The sequence below is a fragment of the Copadichromis virginalis genome, linkage group LG17 (genome assembly GCF_057382275.1).
Source record: "Copadichromis virginalis isolate Kocher_CV1m ecotype Utaka linkage group LG17, C_Virginalis_male_GT1.1, whole genome shotgun sequence".
NCBI classification, from domain to species: domain Eukaryota; kingdom Metazoa; phylum Chordata; class Actinopteri; order Cichliformes; family Cichlidae; genus Copadichromis; species Copadichromis virginalis.
This window is the reverse complement of record NC_140634.1, coordinates 36,571,445-36,596,182: the sequence shown is the minus strand read 5'-3', so window position 1 is coordinate 36,596,182 and position 24,738 is coordinate 36,571,445. Positions and strand designations below refer to the sequence as shown.

Below are 24,738 nucleotides of genomic sequence, written 5' to 3'. Positions count from 1 at the left end.
TTAGCATCATCCTATTTCTTGTTTTATTTTACCTTTGAACTTTTTCATTCACTGTGTTTTTTGGTTCCGTGCACTGAAGGTTAGTTTTCTGATGATTCTTCAGCGATGTAAAGCTGCTCTCTTGCAAGCAGAGCTGAATTATGAATCCAAATTGCTTTGAGGTGGATGTGAGCCAGACCTCTGAATAATTTAAAAAAAAAAAAAAAAGGCTCAAATGCCCCGAAGCACTATCATGAAGGCACTTCAGTCGAGCCAAATTTCAGCCAATGGCTGTCAGCCTGGGGAGGCATGAATAATAAATCTGCTGTTTGTTTTAAAAAGTTTGGAGTTAGGTTTGACAAAATTGCACTTTTTACGTCTGTTGATGATAATAATAGAAATATTTAATAAAGAATGTTGAATGTGGAGCTGCCGGGCACGAGGAAAAGAGGAAGACCTCAGAGAAGATTCATGGACGTAGTGAAGGAGGATCAGAAACTATCATAACCATTCAGATGCTTATAGATTACAGAGCATTGCATTATAATCATCAATTGGCATTTTACTGCAAAGTACAAAGTAATTACTATTCATTAACAAAGTGTTAATGAGAATCACAGTATTTGAAATGTAACAGTATATAACACAATAAGCTACACTGCTCCGAGAGGCTCCAAACTTTGTGGAAAGGTTTAGGAGGGATTTATGGGAATTTTTGACCATTCTTCCAGAAGCACAGTTGTGAGGTCAGACAGTGATGTTGGACGAGAGGACCTGGCTCGCAGTCTCTGCTCTAATTCATCCCAAAGGTGTTCTATCAGGTTGAGGTTCTTCCACACCAAACTCTCTCATGTGTTTATGGACCTTGCTTTGTGCACTGGTCCTGGTGGAACAGAAAGGGGGCATCTGCAAACAGTTCCCACAATGTTGAGCCACGATCGCCCATGGCTGGGATGCAGCTGCTCAGCCATGGAAACCTATTCCATGAAGTTTGGAGGTCTGCAGGAAGGTGGTGGTCTTTGCACACCATGCGCATCAACATATGCTGTCCTCGCTCTGTGATGTTATGTGGTATACCACTTCATGGCTGAGTTGCTGTCATTCCCAATCAGCAATCAGAGTCAAGCACTTACCTACACATTCTGATCGGCACACTCTCTCACACTGTCAGACTTTTAAGAATATAAAAAACATACCAGAAAGACGCAGAATTACGACAGCAGTAAAAACATGGGTATTAGCAATGTTTATTCTAAATTGTTATCTGAGAGAGTTACTGGCACGGATTTGTAAGAAGTCACAGATTTGTAGTTTGTCAGTCCTGAAAGTTCACAAGCTCGGCTTTTCCGATATTCCCTCCGGTGAGGATGCACACAACATCCTTGCCCTCCAGCTCTGGGATCTTGTTGTTAACGATGGCAGCAAAAGCAGCAGAGCCTGATGGCTCCACTACCAGCCCGGATCTGTAGAGCGTGGACACGGCAGCCTCGATCTCCTCATCGCTAACGAGGATGATCCCCTCCACGTAACGTTGGCACAGCTGATAGGGCAGCCTGCCTGGTGATGGCGCAAGAAAACTCTTCTATTTTCTCATGTATTGCAAACAGAAAGTCAAGGAATTAAAAAAAAAAAAAACAGTTCACATACAACCCAGATATGCTGGAGAGAAATTTGACAAAAACTACCTGCGAAAGGTGGTGCAAGACCTGACGCGATGCTCTTGCTGTCCATTTCTACTGGCTTCTTCTCAATTAAGCTTTTGTACATTGTGCAAGCTGCGTTAAGCAGAAACACACTTAAAGTTTCTGCACACAAAAACAAGCTAAACATCAGTTTGTCGGTGACTTTTTACCTCCTTCTGGCTCCACGCCGTAGATCTTGGTTTTACTGCAACCTGACAGTTTGATGGCAGCAGCTACTCCAGCCAGCAGCCCACCTCCACCGCAGCACACCACCACCACATCAGGCTCCGGCATCACTTCCAGCACCTCCATACCAAGACTAAATGCATGTGCACACGTAATTAATAAAAGACAGAGATATTAGAAATGTAATTGTTACCAATAAAACACGAAGATAGAAGCACTCTTATGCACTAGCATCCAGCCCTGATTGTACCTGGCATGCCCTGCAATTAGATCCAGGTCATCGAAGGAGTGCAGGAAGGTCATGTTGTCCTCCTGAACACAACGGTTCACCACATTTATCAGACAGGATGTAGGAGCTCGCTCCACCTCCACCCCTAAACTCTGAGGACAAGAATAACCACTCCATGAAAATGACAAAGTAATAAATTCACACTTATTAGGAAGTAATTTATTTGTCTGTATTTAACTTTCAAGGCTTTTGTCTTTTGCTTAACTGTGCCACAAACAACCTCTGACCTGTATAAAGATGGACTTGTTCTCTGGGGCGGTTTCAGGCATCACCACTTTGCCCTTTGACCCAAAGTGTTTTGAGGCATATGCAAACGACTTGCCGTAGTTTCCAGCAGACATGGTGACAAAACGGCCACCCGCCGGTCTCCTGGCAAACTGATTGGCTACTCCTCTGATCTTAAAAGACCCTGTCATTCAAAAACAGGAAGTCAATAAACCTGCAGCAAAGTGTCAGGGAAGCCAAACAAAGTGGGTTTCACCAACCAGTTCTCTGCATGTTTTCCAGTTTGATGTGGATGTTGCAGTCAATGCTGAGAGGCAGGGTGGTCTGCCTCCAGGCGATCATGGGGGTGTTGATGACACCCAGAGGGCTGCTCTTCACCGTCTCTCTCGCTTCTTTTAGCATGTCCAGGGTGACAGGGTCTGCAGACACCTCACACATCTGGGTGGGTCAGAAACAGAGAAACATCATCACACCCAGTAGTTTAGTTTTACATAAACGTATAAAAGACACTCATTAATTTATTAATATATTTTTGCAGTTACTGTAGGATTAATTTAAAATATGTAGCTCTCAACCATGAGTTCACCGCTTTAATAATCGGAAAATGTAAAGAATTGAGTTGATTTAATTTGTAAGCAGTTCGGAGCCTCTGATTTATTAGGAAAAAACGTGAAAGTTAAATTATATATAAAACAACTATGTTTCGCCTTTAAACGAAACCAAAAATGTATATTTATTCTGTTCGGTATTTTTTACACAGACCTTATTATTTGTTTTCACTCAGCTCCTTGAAGTTTAGTGTTACAACTTTTTCGTCTCCCTCCTCTGCAGCTCGATGGTTCCGGCATAAAATGCGTTTCAAGTCGAACGTTATTGCTGAGTGGACCGCAAACATGGCGGCTTCTGTGGAGCAGCTGGGTGAAATATTCTAGCTTCGTGAGCGAGAAAGTGTTCAAAGACAGACTGCAGTAATATGAAAACATGGCTTTGATAAAGCACGTGGTGTGCGCCATGTCCGGCGGCGTTGACAGCTCCGTCGCAGCGTTACTGCTGAAGAGACGAGGTGAGAAAAGCTGGCAGTGGAAACACTGAAGCACACCTGTACTGGCTTTGTGATGGGGAAAGGTTAGCCAGACGGGTGAAGCCGCCGTATACGAATCAAAGAAATCAATCAATCAATCAAATAAAGTCAGAAAAACCAAAGTAAAGCTGTGAGTCTCATTGTGATTGCGTGTTGTTTGAAGGCTACAACGTGACTGGAGTTTTTATGAAGAACTGGGATTCTCTGGATGAGAAGGGGGTCTGCACCACAGAGAAGGACTGTGAGGACGCATACAGAGTGTGCCAGAGCCTGGATGTCCCCTTTCATCAAGTCTCCTATGTCAAAGAGTACTGGCATGAAGTTTTCAGGTATTTCTGTCTTCTTCTGTCTGCTGCCTTTAGGGCTCACAGCAGCTTATCATCTGCCTCCATCCCCTTTCCACCTCCTCTGTATATCGTCCTGTCGGCGCTGTGTTCAACATACTTTATCCATTACAGATGCCGCCATCTCCAATGAAATTTGAGAAATGCCGTTTTTGTGAAAATGCTCCAAAGGGATTTTCAGCATATCGTTTCTAAACATACTAGTTTAAAGAGCTGCTAAAAAGACAGTTGCAGGTCATTTGGACCACGATACACAAAGGTATTTCTGTGTGCAGTAAGTCATATTTGGATGCTTCTGTTGTGTGGGCTTCCTGCCCTTCTGTGTACATACATGGAAAGCTGTAGGTGGCAGTAAGCACAGAAGAGAGGGCTACATCTATTCCCTGTTTTGTTCCACCTGTCCCAATTGTCATAAGGCAAAAGGAAGGTTACACCCTGGGCAGGTCATCCAGGCAGACAGACAACCATTCACACCTACGACCAATTAAGAATCACCAGTTAACCTAAAGTGTGCCTGTGAAATGTGGGAGGAAGTCGGAGTACCCAAAGAGAACCCATGCAGGCACGAGGAGAACATGCAGACGCAACATAGATCCTATGTGGGTTCACTCCAGATTCCCTGGCTTCCTCCCCAGCTGGTCAGTGGATTTGAACCCATTACCTTCCTGCTGTGAGGCAACAGCACTAACTATCAAACCAACATGCTATCTACAATGTTCATATGCAGCATTAAAAAGTAGGAGCTCAGTTGGAGGCTGGTTGCAAAGTGGCTTGCAGATGTGCAACAACTGTGTGCATGCTGGAAGAGCTTAAAAAGTGCAATATGAGGCGAGCTTCCAGGATTCCTGATAAGGAAAAATGTTCTGATTTACATTTAAAATTGATATTGACTTCAATGAGATTTAGAACAAAAACTAGGATCAGAATGTGGAATCTCTCAAATTTTTTACTTGTTTTTTTATCCAGTGTTGAGCACTGAATGCAGTTTCTCTCTGTCTGGTTTGCAGTAATCTGTTGAAGGAATATGAGAGGGGAAGAACACCAAACCCAGACATACTATGCAACAAGCACATCAAATTTAACCACTTCCACAAATATGCCATCGACACCCTGGGTACGCTGTTTTATTTTCATTCTCATGCTTATTGGTTGAAATATAAAATATGATCACTTAAGTCTCAGACACACTCCAAGAGACACATTGTTTCCTGTAGGTGCTGATGCCATGGCAACAGGCCACTATGCCAGGACATCACAGGAAGATGACGAAGTTTTCGAACAGGCTCACACAGCTCCGCCCACCACACTGTTCAGAGATCGATTTGAAATTCGAAATCGTAAGTGTGACTTTCCCTTTATACCTCTTATATCTCTGATTTTTACACTAATTTCCACTATTTTTGTTTCTGCGAGTGAAGTTTGTCTTTTTTTCTTGCGTTCCCATCACCAGCTGTGAAGCTGTACAAAGGGGCGGATCTCCTCAAGGACCAGACTTTCTTTCTCAGTCAGATCCCACAACAAGCCTTACGACAAACCATGTTCCCGCTCGCTGGACTCACCAAAGAATTTGTGAAAAAGATGGCTGCTGAGGCCGGGTTTCACCACGTGCTGAAGAAGAAAGAGGTGCTCAAATATATTACAGACTTTAATAAGGAGAGAGGAGAGGAACACAGGATTTAAATTGACTGGTGTGTCGTTTCAGAGCATGGGTATCTGCTTTATTGGAGAGAGAAACTTTGAAAACTTCATCTTGGAGGCAAGTATTTATTTCACATGGCAAAAGTATCTCATTTTCATAGGATTTATGACAAAACCTTCCATCTCTTTTTAAGATGACCTCAGATCATTTTGATCTTCAGCTGCTTTGTTTCTATTTTCAGTATCTGGACCCCAAACCTGGGAACTTTGTCTCCATTGAGGATGGAACTGTAATGGGAACCCACAAAGGTGTGTTTGTGAACATCTTTTTAAAAAAAATAAAAGTGTGCCACTACTGTACACCTGACTAAAATGTATTATAGTCAGGCAGCATTCTCTGGAGCTAAAAACAAAGCAACGTCTGAAGTGCTGAAATATGCAGTTCCTCAAATGGCCACATGAGGCTGACTTCAAAGTCAAATTATTTCCCATGCAGTCACATGTTAAAGGTTACAGAGGTTGTTTTGGTCCATATGCGCATGTATAAAACTATCAGACACCTGTTTGTCCCTTCTTTTCTCATATTCTTATGTGTTTCTGTCCATACAGGTTGGTTCACACTGACACTGGGCCAAAGGGCAAGGATAGGCGGGCAGAGAGACGCCTGGTTCGTGGTGGACAAAGACATCGTTACTGGAGATGTGTTTGTGGTGAGAACATCTGTGTTTAAGTTATCAAATGTCAACGCATCCATCTTAACATTCTCCTGATGTTCCCTTACAATTAGGAGCGATTTTTTTTTTTTCTCCAGTTTTAATGTTCATGAATGTGTCGACTTGTATGGGCTCAAAATGTGGTCATAAATATTTTGTACTTGTAAATCGGTTTTGTACTTGTAAAAAAGATTTGTATGTGTAAAAAAAAATTTGTGCATGCGTAGAAAAGATTTGTGTGTGTAAAAAAGATTTGTGCGTGCGTAAAAAAGATTTGTGTGTGTGTAAAAAAGGTTTGTGTGTGGACTTAGCCAAAAAAAACCCTGCAAGTTACAAGTACGGATTTTGACCCTATTTTTCTTCCTTTCATCTGATTGGTGAATGTCATGTCAATCACAAATGTAACAATCCAATCAGAGAACAGATGGGTTTGGCTGTCGGAGGGGCACTTTTTTGAACTGCAGGTCCTTGAAGGGTAATTTCTATATAAATATCCGATAGCAGTTAGGTCCCCTTACTTTCAGCAGCTGTTGAAAGGATAAAGTTGTGGTATATCAGTGGTTAGAAATACCATTATTACTTTAAGATTAGTTTAACACAAAGTCAGGGCTGACCCAGGACCATTGCTGTGAGTCACAGCGCGCAGCATAAAAGTCCTTTCACATCGGATGCAGGATACGCTGCTAATGCTAATTGCTGACTAAAAGCAAAGGATCCAGAATTTGTTACGCTGGCTGCTGAGCTCTGTGGGTTTTTGCAGCAGCTCTACCTATACTAGATGCACCTGCTCCTTGTCGTTTTTATCGCTGACTTTATGTGAACTACAAGAGTTTCTGGTTTTTTTGCTAGTTCTTCAAATGTTCAATAAAAACATGTATGCTAATTCATAACGAAGAAAGCTTTGTAATGAAGACTGTCATTTCCAAAACACTGCCCCCCCCCCCGTGTCCGCAGCGCTGTTGAAAAGGCTGTGGAAGGTCCTGTATTAAACACGTAGACCTGTGACACAAAAATCATCAAACTCGGACGACCACAGACTGTTTTCCTTCGTGGTGATGAAGGAAAACGCTGGGTTGGCATGTAAAAGGGTATTTATTCCCTTCAAAGACCTGCAGTTCAAAAAAAGCGCCCCTCCGACAGCCAAAGCCATCTGTTCTCTGATTGGATTGTTACATTTGTGATTGACATGACATTCACCAATCAGATGAAAGGAAGAAAAATAGGGTCAAAATTCGTAGTTGTAACTTGCAGGGTTTTTTTTGGCTAAGTCCACACACAAATCTTTTTTACGCACGTACAAATTTTTTTTACACATACAAATCTTTTTTACAAGTACAAAACCAATTTACAAGTACAAAATATTTATGACCACATTTTGAGCCCATAGACTTGTAGATTCAAAAACCAAGTTTGTAAAATGAAACGGAGGATGGTAATACCTGTAACTCCCTGTAGGAGGCAGCGTATTCATCTTAGGTGTTTCTTGAGCAACGTGTTGCAATTCGTGACCATTTTTAATCGGGTACTTGATTTGTTACACCTCTTGTGGCTCAGGCTCCGACAACCAATCACCCAGCTCTTTTCCGCGACACCGTGCGAACGGAGCGTTTCCACTGGGTAACAGAAGACCCGTCCCCCGAACTAGCCAGGACCCAAATGATGGATTGTCACTTCCGCTTCATCCACCAGATGCCGCTCGGTGAGTTCTGTGTTATCAGTGCCTGCGAGAAGATTATTAATGCCGACTGAAAATCGGCTCAAACATTAAACACAGCTTCAACTGTGCGTTCCAGTTCCCTGCACAGTAACTCTGAACATGGACGGCTCTTTGTGGATTTTGCTCTCCCAGCCAGTCAGAGCTCTGACACCTGGACAGGTAGCGGCTAACATGTTCAGGACTGTTCTTTAACATCACACTACATGTGTGGCTTCTTTGTGTTATCGGAGTGTTCTTGTTTTCCTTCCACAGTTTGCCGTGCTCTACAAAGGGGACGAGTGTTTGGGCAGTGGGAAGATCACCCAGCTTGGGCCAAGCGAATTCACGCTGCAGAAGGGCCGCGAGCGGATGGTAGCAGCCTTTCAGCGCAAAGAGCAGTCGACCCCTGAACCAGACAGCTGAGAGGAGCTCACAGTCCGGCTGTGGGGGAAATGCACTGTGTGCAGCACATGAGCTGCGAGCACCCTGTGAGGAACATAAGCCAGTCCAAGAGATGGTTGGACCGGCTTTAGTGACACAGGGCAGATGCTCAGGGAGGCAGCAGAGGGTTGATTGGCTTTTTAAAGGCTCCAGGAAACAGCAGTGTTTTGTTTATGGTTTGTTTTTTTTGTTTTTTACATAAGTAGATCTCTACTGTTTTTAACCTAATATAATCTTTCCGTCCAAGATCTGTACCAACACTACAGAGATAACTTCCAGGTACTGCTTGTTGTTAGCTTCACTACGAGGACAAAGATGCACTCGTGAAATGCAATTATTTAATTGAAATTGTGTAAACGAGTAGGTTTGTGCATTTCTACAGTGCACTGTGTGTTTTCATAAAAGCAGAAACAAAAAATGAGCTCACATTGTTAAGCAGAGCATTTTCTGAACTGTAGACGGTGCTTCTTTTTTTGTGGTCTGAAAGCTCTGCTTTCTCTTTACTGGGAGACCTGGGTGAAGATTTGTGAAGTTCTGCTGGACTGTCAGAATGCTCACGTTTCCTCAGAGGACACTACCTTGTGGGCAGATCTGGTTGACTCTTGGCTTGTTCTACTTTATTGGTGTAATAAGAGTTTATGTAGTTTGTCTTAAAAGTTTTAAGGCTTCTCAGGTTAGTTTTTTTTTTTTTTTCAGACCAGCTAAAAACTTTGAAGGCTACTAAAAAATTATTTTTGTATGTTTCACAACTTCTATGATCCAAGTTTATTCTGTTGTGGATTTGACGGTGGTTAAATTATGACCTAAAAAAATGCCTGATAGGAGAGAAAGGAAATGTGAGAGTATTGGATGTTTTTATCCATCGGTTGTGCCATTTATTTCAGTAGTTGTAAATTACAAGAAAGATGATTTCTAATGCTGTATTGTATTTTAAATGCCAGGTTAATGTTTTTTAAAAAACAGCAGTGCTTTCTTCGGGCGCAGGAGAACGAACTCTGTACAAAGTGTACATTTGAAAAATGGACTTAAACAAATAAATAAATGCGAAGAGTGACATTTGCTTTCCCTGCACACGCCTGTGTTTAAATGTGCCATATCATGTTCTGTCCAGAGTCGTGATTTTTCTTGGGCAAAATTGAGTTTATGTACATAATGGTCATTTTGTTAGGCACACCTTTTTTTTTTCTTTTTCTTTTGCTTGTAACACAAATGTCTAATCAGCCAATCAGACATGTAGACATGGTCGAGATGACCTGCCGATGTTCAAACTGAGCATTTGAACAAAAAGGTGATTTAAGTGACTCTTAAAATGACACGGTTGTTGGTGCCATAGAGTACATGTGCTGGTTTTTAGAGCACTTCTACTCTACTGGAGAATTTTACACACAAGCACTCTTTGCGACATGCTGTCTAACATTCACACTTCATTGGAAAGCAACTGATTGGCATGCAGACTGGAGCAGCGAGGGATCGAAGTTGTAATGCTGTCAAGTTGACACAGACTCAAATATCTCAGGAATGTTTCCAGGACTTTGCTGAATCTGTGCAACGGAAAGTTAAGGAAGTTGTGCAGGTAAAAACGGGTCCAACCCGGCACCAGCAAGGTGTGCATAAGGAAGTTCATCAGTGGATACGGCAGCTGTGGGCCAACTGTTGTAAAGCTGCTGGTCCTCGTAGGGGCGCTGTTGTACAAGACTAACGTCAACTGTTATTCTGGAGTTAACGAATCCCGAGAGTAACGGCATTGCCTCGTGATACACGTTAAAGTGCAGCATATAATCGTTGTTGTGGGAGTTTTTTCCAGAATAGAAAAGTCATTTTTTTGTCAGCTTAAACTTTAAATTAAAAAAAATCGTTTTGTTGAGGCAAAACAAAATGAAACGTGAGGAAATGTGTTTGAATGAACATAAAGTTCTAAAATCATACAAACTTAGATGCCTGAAACGCTGTCTGATTTTACCTATTATTATTATTATTATATTGTTGTTGATGTATTACAAATGAAGAAAAAACACTCATCTCTGACCATGACGCACACAAGTAAACTGCACGGGTGAAGGAAGTGAGATCCTCTGCGACATTCCTGTAGTTTTGTGGTGCAGTCCACAGTTCCCTGTGTCTAATATTTACTACATTGATGTGACATATAAATAACTGTTCAACTTTCTCCCCTCCATAGATGAGTAGGAGCTGGTTAAAGCTGTGATGATGACATTTTCAGTCTTCCTTCACTGAGCCTCAGGTCTGTTTTAATTGTACCATCACAGCTCAGAACGCTTCAGCACACAGAAGTTGAAGAGGGAGCGACACTTAAACGCGCAGCAGGAATTTTACCCACATCTCGTCCTATTGTAATAACAATGCGCCTGTGCGTATTGGTCACCCGGACAGCGGCACTTCCTAAATCTCCATGAGAAAAAAAAAAAGAAAGCCTCCTCGCCACCACCCCACCCGAAAGCGTCCCAGAGGGGGAACACAGCAGGTTTATGGTAATAAGTCTCTGAGGAGGAGAGAGGAGGAGGAGGTGGAGGAGGAGGAGAGCCGCGGAGCCATTTTGTACTCATTTTAAACTCAGTGTGTGTTTACGCAGCCGTGACGCGCCTGGACACACTGATACTATGGATACCCAGCGTCTTTTTCCACGTTGAGAATTACTTCACCATGCGGGAGAAAAGTAAGACGCGGTGCTGGGAGAGGGAGACTTAATGCTTTTCTTTACTTTTTTTTGCGGAGGAGTTTCGGTGAAGTTGAACGGGATTCGGCAGGTTTACAAGCATGGAGCCGCCGATGTGTTGCTGGGTTTGGGTTTGGGTTCTGTTCACCGTGCCGCCGCTCGCGGGATGTTTGGAGATGCACCTTTCGGAGAGTTCACAGCCCGGGAGCCTTTTGGCCAACCTGTCGCTCGGCCCTGGGTGGACTTATAAACTTGACAGGACTTTATCTCCCAACTTCATTCAGAGTTGTTTCCAAGTTGGGAGGCTCGACGGTGTTATCCGCCTGTCCCACAAAGTTCAGTGTGCGCGCACACCCAGGAATCCTGCGCCTGTTTATTTCAGAACTGTCTCCTCCGCGTCCGGAGACGTTATCCTGACGCATTTTAATGTGTTCGTTCACGGCCAGGACTGTTTTATTAAATACAAGAGAAAGAAAGCGTCAGGTGAGCCAGACATTCAAATAAAACACCTTTCAAAACTGGAGGCAACTTCCTGCTTACCTGCAGGTATTCTACTTTTGAATGTAACAAAACTTTTACCCTCTTTCACGCAAAACACTGCCTTTTTGGATACTGAGTGTGTAGGAAGAAACGTTGTCGGGGTGATCAGGCACGGAGATTTATTCCTGGCTAGTGACTTGTGTCTTAAACACAGTGGACAGTCGGAGGAGAAGCTTCACTGCGCGCTGCACAGCTCTCCGGGCAGCGGGCTCTCTGTGCAGCTTCATTTGACGCTCGTTAAAGCGCGCAAACAACACCAAAGCCCGTCAGAAACCATCCACAGACAGTCTGTTGTGCTGATCAGAAGGGGAAAGCGGCAGGTTAATTCATCTCCCCAGTTTCAACTTCCCAACTATCAGGTGTCTGTGCGTGAGAATGAGCCCGCTGGGACGCGAGTTATCACCCTAAAAGCAAATGACCCAGATGATGGAGAAGCGGGGAGGCTGGAGTACAGCATGGAAGCCTTGTTTGATAAAAGGTCTGATGACTTTTTCTACATAGACTCACAGACTGGAAGCATAACAACTATCCAGGCTCTGGACAGAGAAGTCAAAGACACCCATGTGTTCAAAGTTACTGTGACGGACAATGGCACCCCCAAAAGATCTGCCACTTCTTACCTCACTGTCACTGTAAGTGACACCAACGACCACACCCCTGTGTTTGAGCAAAATGAATATCGAGTCAGCATCCGAGAAAACGTAGAAGTGGGCTTTGAAGTTAAGACAGTCCGGGCCACTGACGGTGATGCTCCCTCCAACGCCGACATGATCTATAAAATTGTGAACGCAGACGAAGTCAACTCTGTGTTTGAAATTGACCCCCGGAGCGGCCTGGTGAGGATCAGAGAGCGGCCTGACAGGGAGACCCGGTCCCAGTACCAACTGATCGTCGAAGCCAACGATCAGGGGAAGGAGCCAAGTCCCCGCAGTGCCACCGCCACAGTTTACATCACTGTGGAAGACGAAAATGACAACTACCCACAGTTCACTGAAAAGAGGTACGTGGTGCAGGTCCCAGAGAACGTGCCAGTCAACACCAAAGTGATCCAGGTGGAGGCGACGGACAGAGATGAGGGAAACAATGCCAAAGTTCACTACAGCATCATAAGTGGCAACGTTAAAGGGCAGTTCTACATTCACTCCCCCACTGGTGTCATTGATGTCATCAATCCTCTTGACTATGAAATGATTCGGGAGTATAATTTAAGGATTAAGGCTCAGGATGGAGGCAGGCCTCCGCTGATAAACAGCACAGGGATGGTGGTGGTGCAAGTGGTGGACGTCAATGACAACACACCCATGTTTGTCAGCACACCTTTCCAGGCTACAGTGCTGGAAAATGTGGCCGTTGGTTACTCTGTCATCCACATTCAAGCCATTGATGCCGATTCAGGGAAAAATTCTCTCCTGGAATACCGCATTACCGACACCACGCCAGGTTTTCCGTTCACCATCAACAACAGCACAGGCTGGATTACAGTTAGTGAGCCGCTCGACAGGGAGGAAATTGAATTTTACACCTTTGGCGTGGAGGCGAGAGATCACGGGACACCTGTGAGGTCCTCCTCTGCCAGTGTCAGCGTCACAGTGCTGGATGTGAACGACAACACACCCACATTCTCAGAGAAGACCTACTCACTGAAGATCAACGAAGATGCTGTGGTCGGCAGCAGTGTGCTGACAGTGACCGCTGTGGACAGGGATGTTAACAGCATGGTGACGTATCAGATCTCCAGCGGCAACACCAGGAACCGCTTTGCCATCACTAGCCAGAGTGGCGGTGGCCTCATCACCTTAGCCCTTCCCCTGGACTACAAGCTGGAACGCCAGTATGTCCTGACAGTCACCGCCAGTGATGGAACACTTTACGATACCGCCCAAGTGTTCATCAATGTCACCGATGCCAACACACACCGGCCTGTCTTCCAAAGCGCCAGCTACCACGTGTCTATCAGTGAAGACAAACCAGTGGGCAGCACTGTGATAGTGATCAGTGCGACAGATGAAGACACGGGGGAAAATGCTCGTATCACATACGTAATGGAAGACAATGTTCCTCAGTTCGAAATTGACCCAGATACAGGTGCCATCGTAACCAAAATGGAGCTTGACTATGAGGATCAGGCCTCCTACACTTTAGCCATCACTGCCAAAGACAATGGCATCCCCCAGAAATCTGACATCACTTATGTAGAGATCATCATCAGTGATGCCAATGATAATGCTCCTCATTTTCTCAGAGACATCTACCAGGGGAGTGTTCTTGAGGATGCACCTGTCTACACTAGTGTGCTCCAGATCTCTGCTTCAGACAGAGATAGTGGATCAAACGGCAGGGTGACCTATACATTTCAAGGTGGGGATGACGGTGACGGGGATTTTCACGTAGAGCCTCACTCTGGCATCGTCAGAACCGCTCGCAAGCTGGACCGGGAAAACGTTCATGTTTATAACCTGAAGGCTTTTGCCGTGGATAAAGGTGTTCCGCCTCTGAAAGCTGCTGTTTCTATTCATATTGTAGTCCAAGACATAAATGACAATGCTCCAGTGTTTGAGAAGGATGAGCTTTTTATTGACGTGCAAGAGAACAGCCCAGTGGGATCAGTCGTGGCCCAGATCACTGCCACAGACCCCGATGATGGCACTAATGCTCAGATCATGTATCAGATCGTAGAAGGAAATATTCCAGAAGTGTTCCAGCTGGATATTTTCAATGGAGACCTCACTGCACTCACAGACTTGGATTATGAGACCAAAACTGAGTATGTCATAGTCGTTCAGGCCACATCAGCACCGCTAGTGAGCCGTGCTACTGTGCACATCCGCCTAGTAGACATGAATGACAACGAACCAGTGCTGCACAACTTTGAGATTCTCTTTAATAACTATGTCACCAACAAGTCCAACAGTTTTCCATCTGGAATAATAGGAAAGGTTCCGGCTCATGACCCGGATGTGTCGGATAAACTGCGCTACAAGTTTGAGTCTGGAAATGAGCTAAGTCTGCTGCTGTTGAATGAAGAAACTGGGGATCTGAGGTTGAGCAGGGATTTGGACAATGACAGGGCTCTGGAAGCACCCATGACTATTTCTGTTTCAGGTAAGCAGTCAACCATGTTTTTCTGAGAAAATCCCACTTTTCCTGTCAGTTTCATAAAATGTGTTAAAGATGGAAATTTCCCCCAATATGTGATTCATCACCACACTTTGGAGTCAGTGTAGAATTTTCTCATGAATAGAGACAGCTGCACTGTTGACTGTATGATCAGTGAAGTGTTTGCTGCAGGCTCTGTGCAGCATCCGGTTGTGCTGCTTTACGTAATTGCTGATAAATGTATTGTCTGCAAGTGGTGGGTAGAGGTAATAAAAAGGTGCCGTTCACAGGGCACCCTCATAGCTCAGTGGCTTTGTTGTTGCAGTTATGTGGGTTTTGGTGAAAAAGCCGGCGCGCACTCATGCATGTAGTGCAGATATATGAAGGCTGCTGATTTCCTTTTCTCACTGTTTGGAGTTTGTCCATGCTAGCACTCTTTAAAGTGCATGGGATGAATGTGCAGGTTCACTGCAGGAGGGAGTGGGGGGTGGATGAAGTTTTTCTTTTTGTAGTTTTTCGTGCTTTGCGCATGTTTTTCACACATCGATTTTTGAATGAAAGAGAAGTTTGGATACGTTTCTGTGGTGGGGGGTTGGATCTGAAGGCTTAGATCCAAACCCTGCTAAGTCATGTAGAAAGAATTTGCACTGAGCTTCTTTTTCTCCAAGACAGAAGCACACTTTATTCTTTAAAGTTAAAGATTAGACAAATGCAAACATTTGGACATTCACACCCAAAGTCAGAGGATACCTTCTACAGCACAGATGAGCAGATACAGAGGTTCACACTTAGCTATTAATCAAGAAGAATAAATGTATTTCTCTAGCTCTCCTGTTACCTGTCAGTAGCTGCAAAACCTCTCTGCTGTCTCTCTCTCTTTGCCTTTCTTATTCTTTTCTCACTCTCATGCTTTCTCTGCTTGATCAACCAGAGCACTTTAAACCCCCCAAAATGGGCAAACAGCATAACACAGCTTGATCTGTTGAGCTCTCCCAGCTTTTTTTTGTTACTCTGTCATGTCTCCTAACATATGCACTTGTTGGTAGAATGCAGATGAGCTGCTATGATCCAGGGTACAACAGGGGAATCTGAATTCCCAGTCCATCAGTCTAGCTTTTTGCACTGTAGATCATTGTGACTGGTAAAAGTATTTAAGATGAAATTACATGTGAGAAAATGTGTGTCTTTTTGTCAGTTAGCCATATTGGTCTTGCAATCTCCTCTCTGTATTCTGACAGAAACATTGGTGTGATAATGCAGCTGGAATCGAGCTAGACCTCCATGTCATGGTTCACAGGGCAGTGCAAGGCTTTCACAAGAAGACCTTTCATTGCTGGAGGACTTGTGCCTTTGTCTTTGTCTCAGACAAAAGGCTGACTGTCCTTTTCTAAGTGCTTTATTGCTGTTGTAGTCAACCTGCGGAGCATCTGAGACCCCAGCGGCTCAGCAGGTTACAGGCTGTATAGCCCTCATTCGCTGTCTCTGCTTTCATGCTTGTCATTGACAGCTGACGGGTCTTGCTGTATCCTTGACTACAGTGACCTCTTGATGGTCCCTTAAGCGGGGGGGGGGGGGGGGGGGGGCAGGCAGTCTTCTTAATTAGTTGTGGCCTTGTGCGCCCAAACACATAAATATAAGTACGCACACGTTCATGCACAATTAAACAGATGTGCACACTTACACTGAAGAGCTCCAACCCCCTGTTTTTTTTCCCTTCTTTTCGTGATGTCAAGTGTTAAGCAACCATTACTGCTGATGGCTTGGCCTTTTGACCTTTGGGCTTTCTGGAGAGGAAAGCCTTTGGGGAATTTTAGGCTATCAGCAAGTTAACAAGTACTGTGAGTCAGTACACCAGCTGTGTTTCAGTCCGTCTTAAATTAGGTTCCCTCTGGCTTTTTCCCCCTCTTTGTGTAGTTATTTTTTGACCTCTTCTTTGTCGCAAATCTAAATTAGGTCCAAATTCCAGTTCAGGACCAGAACCAAATCATATTGCTATACAGTGTATACGTATGGATCCAGTCTAATTGTTGGCAGACCTCTTTGTATCCCTTTCATCAGGCCCAGTTCATACTGGGTCTTTCTGTGGGTGTGCGTACCTTTTCCACATATCATTTGAATAGGTTGTGACTAGTTATACATCTGACAATGAGAGTGATGACACCGTATTATTTTCATTTAAACAAGCCCCATCAGCAGAACATAAGACCACTTATTGATGTATTGAAGTGAGCACTGTCTCATTTAGAGAGGGAAAGGTTGAAAGCTGTCACTCTTCTTATGCTACTAATCAAAGTTCCTTCTAAAACCTGTGTAAGTCATGCACAGGTGCTTTTCTTCTGGCAAACAGGAGGCCTGAGAATGTTTCCCGAGCTCTCTGCTGAAACACAAGAATGCTCTGATAACTCTACCGAGATACACTCACTTAACACACTTTGCTAGCCACAACACTGTTCCATCTGTCCTCAGTCTCCCTCAGTGTGTGTGTGTGTGTGTGTGCGTGTGTGTGTGTGTGTGTGGTAGCTCTGCTCCACAGCTGTGGGCTGTGTGTTCCGGTTGTAAGAGCTCTTATCTTAGCTTGTCAAATTTCACTTTAAACCTTTGGGGTTTCTCTGTTTTCTGAAAGATGAGTATCTGTCATTTTATGATGAGCACAAAGACATAGCTGTACTTTATTTGAGTGTAATGTACCTACTCTTTGTTTTTTTTCTGCTATATGTAAGATTATATGTAAACATTTGGTGCACCAAAGTCCTGACAGTGACAGGTTTGTGAGTGGGTACAGCAGAAACTATTTGAGTTTTACTGTAAATGAAACTGGTCAGCCAGCTTTCTTTTGTTCCACTCACGGCTGTAAAACCAAGCAAACCATGCTGGTTGGTGGCCAGAATTGAAAAACTAAAGGCCAAGATTGTCTTTTGTCATGAAGTTTGCAGTCTGAATAATAATTGATGTTCTTAACTGTACAGTAAGTCAATTTTTTAGGTTCTTTAATAGACAAAAAACATTTTCTTGACAAATATACATAGATTAGTGTATAATTACATCTTCCGCCACGTTGCCCTGCCATCTTGAATGCAGTGGCGAGATAGACATCGCTATTTAACCTAATCACATTTTATGTACGTGTCTCGAGACGCAGCTTGAAGTTACCTCTTTCAAACTATATATGACATTTAACACTTGTACATGTATGTTTTCTTCGTGTCATTATGCCTTTCTCCACCTCCTTGTCATCTTGCCTTATCCACCGTTGCTCTTTCATTTTCACCTCATCCTCTTCCTCCTCACCTCAGGCCTTATCTCCTGAACTTAAGACAGAGCTGTAAGACACAAAAAACTTGAATAAATATACTTATTTATTCTTGATACTGTCACAATTACTTATTGTCAGCAGATTAGACATGTGATCCTCCGGACAGCTGACAACGAGCTGGCTAAACAGCAACAGCTGGTTGTTAGCTAACATCATGCCAGCTAATGTTACCTTTTCCTCTGATAAAGAGTTGTTTACATTCTCACACTGTATGCAAGTTTATTCACTACTTGTTGGAGTTTAGCGATGTTAGATCCACTTCAAAGGATGTTTCACTAACAGAGGCTAACAGCAGAAAATACAGCAACACTTTATCACAGAAAAGTTCAGGATATCCTCAACTCACCTGGCCAGCCCTTGTGATGGGATGGCCAGGTGTAAATAAACATGGATACCTGTCATATGCAGCCTCACAGTGGGCTGTCAGGCTACACTCACTACAGATGAACGGCAGCCAGATTTGTTTGTCCTGCAGTGGTTGCAATTTATGCACTTCAATTGGGAGCGCTAAAAAAAACAGAAATCACTTGAAAGCAGTCTGCTGATCTGTACTGGTGAGAGTTTACACATGTTCCTTTAAGTGTTGGTGCAACGGGACTTTATACATATCTTAATTAATGTTTGACCTCAGTAGAAATCTTACATGTGATTGAAGTAAGTCTGTTTCATTAACCACTGTGAACACAGTGCACATAGGAAAGGCAAATGTCAATAGCAATAAAGCTGGTGCATGTTCCTTTTTAGGACTGGGCAGATCAATAATGTTAGCTGCTAGCTTATTCATCTCTGTAGCTCCCATTCATCATATATACAAAACGCATTGCCTGTTTTTTTTCCCTTTTTCCAGGGAAACTATATCTCGGGCAAGGTTTATAATTGTTAAAGCATGCAATAACAGGCTATAGGAGGAGTTGTGCCATATAACTCATTGATGCAGCAAAGCACGCCATCACTTAAACAATTAGGAATGATTTATGCAAAATCATCTTTTTCCACTCAAGCTGAGACGGCATGATGCTACACGCATGCATTCACCCCACTCCTCCCTCCACCTCCCGCCTCCTTTTGCTTCCCCATCTTTTCCCCATGGGGCTTTTGCCAAGCCTCCCTGCAATGGGTTTGGCTCCTAATCCTGTTGGAAGAGTTGCATAGCAGAGCTTTGTAACATTTCTGTTCTCGTCCCTGTACGACCCCCACCACTTTCTGTGCTTTCCCCTTTTATAATATGCATAATTCGATTTCTGCCATAAGACAGGAACTTCAGCTTTGAGTGTGCTCTAAATTCAGGCCAAGTAAAATAATGTATTCTGATTGGTTCATTTCAGCAGGCAGACCACTTAAAAACATTCCTGTGAGAACCACGGCTTTACAATTTATAAGGAAACATCAGTGTAGTTGCATTTGTATCATACACTGCAGAGTGTTGGGTGTAATATGCAGCTCTTTGTGGCTTTTCATTCTTTTCAATCTCTTTAGCCAAAACATAGTCTAATCCAACCTTCCTCTCTTTGGCCCCCGTCCCTGGTTCTTGGTGTTCTTCCTCGAGTTCCTCTACTGGAAGCAGTTGTGGTGATGCACAGGCAGACATGACCTTTCACATGTGAGATCAAAGCAGGACATGGGGCATTTACATACACAGTCAGTGCTGAGAAATAACTCCTCTACACATGACACATGACCTCAGGCTGATGGATGGGACAGACAGGGGGCGGACTATAGGGAAAAGAAGGAGGAAGAGAGAATTGTGATGTAGCTGTTTTTGTGCATTTCACCAACAACAGCTGGATAAAAGTCTGGTCTCTTAAGTCAATGTCAATAATGGAAATAGAAATGCATTAACTTGAAACATGTTCCACAACTATTCCTGATATGTGATATTCAAACTTTCTAACTGGCCAATCGCACTGGCTTTAAAGTTTTCCTGTTGTGTCAGTGTGTTTGGCGTTTGGCATGCACAGCAACCGATAACCGATTTCCCCAAGCCTCTTCCCTCTCTATCACCATGTTTTTATCTCTGTCACTTCTTGTACTTTCCTCAAAAAGGTTCTCACTGCTCGAACATGCGCCTGCATAGTTTTGCTCTCCTTCCATGTGCCTGTTGAGGCTAAATCTGTCCTGAGTCGTTACAGGAACTTATTAGATTACTGTCCTCCTTTCTCTACCATGCCTGTCTGTCTCTGTCTCGCTCACTTGTCAAGCTGCTTGTCCTTTCCATTTTGCGTGCGTCTAATGTTATAGGTTTGGGCACGTGGCTTAATGCGTTGATGTTGATTAGTAGGTTCAGTGCCTCAGTCCACACTGAATTCATGCATGGATTGACAGTCCTAAAGGTGATCCTAGTGTAGACCCTTATGTTGGGATTATAAACCCTTGTGAAAGTGCACATGGGCAGCTGTTGGCAGTAGGGATGAGTAGATGTCCTCATGAATGTATTTTTCAGTCTTTGAGGACCTATAAATAGTTATCGGTCTTGTAGGTAAGTAAATTGTAAGGCATGCAGACGTGCACACTGAGCCTCGCTTTCCCCTTTTAATAATGAAATATGTCACTCACGATACGATACGTTGTATGTATGTTTTCTGGCAGCAACGTGAGCAATAGGAAGTGAATTAATGCGTTCCAATTGAAGTCAGAAGGCGGAATTTCTGGGTGCTAGTTTAGCTCACCTGGTTGAGCGGGCGGCTCGGCTCGGGACCTCTCTCCCACATTTTCGTCTTTAACAGGAAAATAAAGATGGAAAAAATGCTCAAAATAGCAGGTTAAAGATATCACAGTTATATTGTTTTTAACTTGCTCCATACACTTTTGTCCTATGTGTGGCCAGCCGTGTCTAAAGCACTTTATTTGTTAGAGCTGAAAATGCAATTGAGTCTTTGGCCTGAGGCGGGGTAGAGAAGAACACAGATCAAGTGTAATAACAGTGTTCGTATCTCCTCGTCTCTGTTTGTGTGCTCAATGAGCGAGAAAGGAATCGCATTCATGCTTAATCTTGTACATTTACTGTGGGCTAATGTGTTGTAGTTGTGTGTGTGTGTGTGTGTGTGTGTGTGTGTGTGTGTGTGTGTGTGTGTGTGTGTGTGTGTGTGTGTGTGTGTGTGTGTTTTGCTATGTGGGCATGTGCACCTCCAGGCTGTAGTCTAGAGTTTGAAGTGTAAATACCAGGGGATCAAGACAGGTCACTGTGGAACTCCACTGATGTCTGAATCCTCAATTACAGGCTAGAGAGTCGAGGGACGTTTAAGGATCTAAAGCTGTCTGCTTGATGCCGTCTTTGGCTGCGAAAAGAAATATGGCCGCACACTGATAAGTTAGACAAGGATCCACTTTTTTTCTCACTAAAGGAATCGCTTCTAATTTGTGTGAAATATGACAGAAAACTGTCTTTGTTGGAGATTTCATTTTACTTTCTCCCAGATCAAAAACGATATTTCACATCGACTATGCCTCCCGGCCAAAGTATTATCTGCTTATCTAACTACATCCAAATCTGTCTTATCCGTCCACCTTTTTTACTTCAGACACGTTTCCTCCCGCAGACTTAATCCTCATGCTTTTGTTTCCAGCAGGAAATCTCTTGTAGCTGCCCGGAAAGTCAGCTAGAAAGTGAGGTGCCTTCCCATCATGCAAGTGTGTTTGCTGTGGGGATTTCAAAGGAGTGGGGGTGTTTGTTTGCAAACACCCATGCCCAGGGTTTGGGTTAGAGATGGGTTAGGAAGTAAAAATGTGGTTCTACCTTAGAGTTTTGGCTTTTCTGTAAGTTTGAGTGTGTGATTTTGTGCATTTTTGAATCGTGTCGAAGGATGTGCTGTTTAAAGACGACCCCTCCCCCCCTTCCCTCTCTGTCACACGCACACTCTTGGGTAAGGCTATCTCTTGTTTGCCTGCTGCTTGTTTACATGCTTCAAGACAGTGAGACGGTGACAGGTTTTGGGTGGTGGAGGGGTGGTCCTTGTAACTGGACGCACCTCTCTCTTCTGTCTCGCTTTCTTTTTCATTCTCTCTGACTCAGAATACACAATACTCTTCTTTGTGTCTCACAGCAGGGAGGTGATGCAGGGGAGGGGGGGGCTCTGCTGCTTGCTAACGGCTCACGAGTGTGACATTACATGCGTCACAATATGCTATGACCAGCTGCTGGAATGTTAAGTGGCGATGGCGGGTTGGAGGGGTGGGGGCTGAGAATTTCACCTACTTTGTCATCCACCTGAGTGAATGACAAGTGCGACTGTGATGGAGGAGGGTCATGTCTCATTTTTTGAGAATGACCCTCAAGCGAATTAAACATCGAGTAAGAAAAGTCAGAACTTGTGCCAGATAAAGTTCTGCTTCCCTGCTTTTAGCGACAACCCTCTTGTTTATTTTCCCTTCCTCCTTGCTGACGCTGGCTCCAAGTGCAGTTGACGTTGACTTGTTGTCAGAGCAACACTGACAAATTTAGAATAGCAGTCACATGTAGGTGGCATACCGAGTGTCCAGATTTTGTACTAATATGTGCTGGTAACAACATAATGTGACTCTGTTCAACTTGTGCTCTGGGATGCCAATTACTAAACTTCAGACCGCATGAGGATATATTTGAAACATACAGTATGTAGCATCAGTTTAAAACTTTTTAATGCAAATTTTAGTTGCTACTAACTGTTTTAAGGCAAACTTTAAAAGATGTTATTGCAAACCTCGAATGGTTTGGCTCTTAGGTCCATCACTGATATTTACCCTCTAGTGTCCAGGTTGCTCTTAGCTTTAGAGTGAAGGCAGGAGGAAGTAAAGCATTCATTTTCACGGGCCATAAAAGTGATAAACTCATTTTCCAACCTCTACTTTAAATACTTAAGATGCCACCTGGTCCGCAGCTGAAATAATTCAGCTGCAGCTCTTGCCGGTGGATCACATTTAGACCATTTTCACACATGCACTGTAGCCCTGAACTTTTTGGAATCTCACTTGGCAGAGGTGTATGAATGTATCCAACACAAAGTGCAGTTAGTGCAACTGCTTACTGCTATAGACTACTTGTAAGAAAGGAAGACTGTGAACACCAACCTAGTTATCCAGAAATTGCCCTTACTATCATAATGTTAGTGTGCTCTGAGTGGCTTTTGAAGGTCTTTCCGTCTTCTTCCACTTTTCCAATTCAGGGTCACTGGGTTAATCATCAGTTAGCCTTTGCACCGTGTGAGAAAGTCAACGTACCCAGAGTATAACTCCACACAGAAAGGCCTCAGCCAGCCGGTGGATTTGAACCCAGGGCCTTCTTACTGTGATTTGACAAACACAACCACCATGCTATTGCTTTAGACAATACCAGATAAATACTAAGTTGCAATTTGCTGTAAAATCAATGCTTATATTTAACGCTTTGCATTAACGTGTAGGCAATTTCATCTGATGTTTTAACAAATACACCTTTTCCATTTCTCCGGCAGATGTAATGCTAAAGCAGTCAGCTGGCTTGTGTAACTAAAGCTATTTGTACACATCCTCAGCAGCCCTGAAATGTTCTAGACGTTACAAGACTATGGGGGAACACAAAAGTTCTGATTGGTGACATCATAAGAATAGCGCCAGGTAATAGTCATGTGAATTCCCAGCAAGCAAATCATTATGTATGTGGTCTCTTACCTGCTCTACACCTTAGTCTAAACCCCACACAGTACTTCAAAAGGTGAGGAACAACTTCAGAATAAGTCCTGGCTACATTCTTACAGTGCTTTCCAGAGTTTATGTGGAAAACATCTTATGCTTATTAAACTCATCATGTTGTTGCAGGCAACTCAAGAAAGTCAATGTTAATGGCTAACTAACAGTTAGTACAGAGAATTTGCCATCAACCCATAACTTGCCGTCATGCTTCACATGAAAAACCACAACTACTTTTAACCCTCTCAGGCTCAAATTAAACTTTTTGTTGCTAATGCACAACCAAGTCCTGCAGTGGTACTTCTGAGTAAAAAAAACTCATAAAATATGTATGTGGGGTAATCAGGTTGTTAGTTTTTAACCCTTGTGTGGTGTTCGTATTTTTGTTACTCAGCCAGTGTTCATGGGTCTGGTGGACCCGCTAGAGTTTTGGCTTTCCAAATTAACACTATCAAACAATTTTATGTTAAATTACTCAACAGATGTTTACTTCATCCCAATTACAAGACATATGAACAGCAAACATGGTTAATTTTTTCCCTTTACCTTTGTTAGATCACATTTATGAATTAATGTGCTTCTCGTTTTTCTTTTATATAAAATGTTATAAATAAATCAGTTATAATCAAGTGGAGTGAGTGGAAAGACACAACACATTTACACGTGAAAAAATAATTAATTGTTTAATTTTTCTTTTGAAAAAAACTGAACACGGATCTCACAGACCCGAACACCATACAAGGGTTAACTGTTGCAAATCGGCAACGCCTGCCTCGAGAGGGTTAAAAAGCTTGGAAGAAGGTAAGAAGAACATTTCATAAATGTACTCCATCCACTCTGTTCTGCCGTTCACCATTCCTTTTTTTTTTCCCAAGAAGTGTAATCTTAGTCGTTGCTAAGGAACATTTTTTGATACCTGTGTAGTGCCCTATGTGCAGTACCTTTGGCTGTGATCGTCACAAAGACTTGGCATTGGCACTGACAATGCGGGTATTAGGATGAAATGTCAAACGGCTTAAATGGATTGAGTTCATAGGCACAAACAGACCAATATCTGTTTGGCATTAAAGGGCCGTTGCTTAATTAAAAACTAAACAAAAACGTGCCCTTCTGCTGAAATGCTATCCAAGAAGATTTCATAAAAAGTGACCAACATAGCTCTCCTTACTCTAAATAAAAGAAAATTACTATCAAGAAGGTT

The 24,738-nt window shown here is 43.3% G+C and overlaps 3 protein-coding genes across 5 annotated transcripts in view; 2 read left to right on the top strand and 1 right to left on the bottom strand.

The window, feature by feature from the left end:
- Positions 1-408: 408 nt before the first annotated feature.
- Positions 409-17,974, bottom strand: LOC146689842 (uncharacterized). 3 transcript variants are annotated; one of them, XM_085436065.1, is made up of 7 exons: positions 17,808-17,974; positions 2,622-2,799; positions 2,364-2,545; positions 2,098-2,228; positions 1,832-1,980; positions 1,665-1,754; positions 409-1,536 (listed from the first exon to the last, which is right to left on the bottom strand). In XM_085436065.1, exons 1-7 carry the CDS (start codon positions 17,844-17,846, stop codon positions 1,295-1,297), a joined length of 1,011 nt encoding a protein of 336 aa, XP_085292191.1. In that variant the 5' UTR covers positions 17,847-17,974; the 3' UTR covers positions 409-1,294. The 3 variants fall into 3 exon arrangements, with proteins under 3 accessions (XP_085292191.1, XP_085292192.1, XP_085292193.1); XM_085436066.1 differs by lacking the exon at positions 17,808-17,974 and adding an exon at positions 3,124-3,190; XM_085436067.1 differs by having other exon boundaries at positions 1,414-1,561.
- Positions 3,250-9,345, top strand: trmu (tRNA 5-methylaminomethyl-2-thiouridylate methyltransferase). The gene is made up of 11 exons (XM_085437334.1): positions 3,250-3,424; positions 3,606-3,771; positions 4,794-4,900; positions 5,001-5,123; positions 5,237-5,409; positions 5,489-5,542; positions 5,667-5,733; positions 6,034-6,134; positions 7,692-7,836; positions 7,931-8,013; positions 8,107-9,345. Exons 1-11 carry the CDS (start codon positions 3,343-3,345, stop codon positions 8,254-8,256), a joined length of 1,251 nt encoding a protein of 416 aa, XP_085293460.1. The 5' UTR covers positions 3,250-3,342; the 3' UTR covers positions 8,257-9,345.
- The window catches only part of celsr1a (cadherin EGF LAG seven-pass G-type receptor 1a), a 98,270-nt gene continuing 84,538 nt past the window's right edge, over positions 11,007-24,738 (top strand). Inside the window, exon 1 of the mRNA XM_085436064.1 lies at positions 11,007-14,590. Coding sequence (XP_085292190.1) covers positions 11,050-14,590 — 3,541 coding nt within the window. The 5' untranslated portion in view covers positions 11,007-11,049. The remainder of the gene's footprint in view (positions 14,591-24,738) is intronic.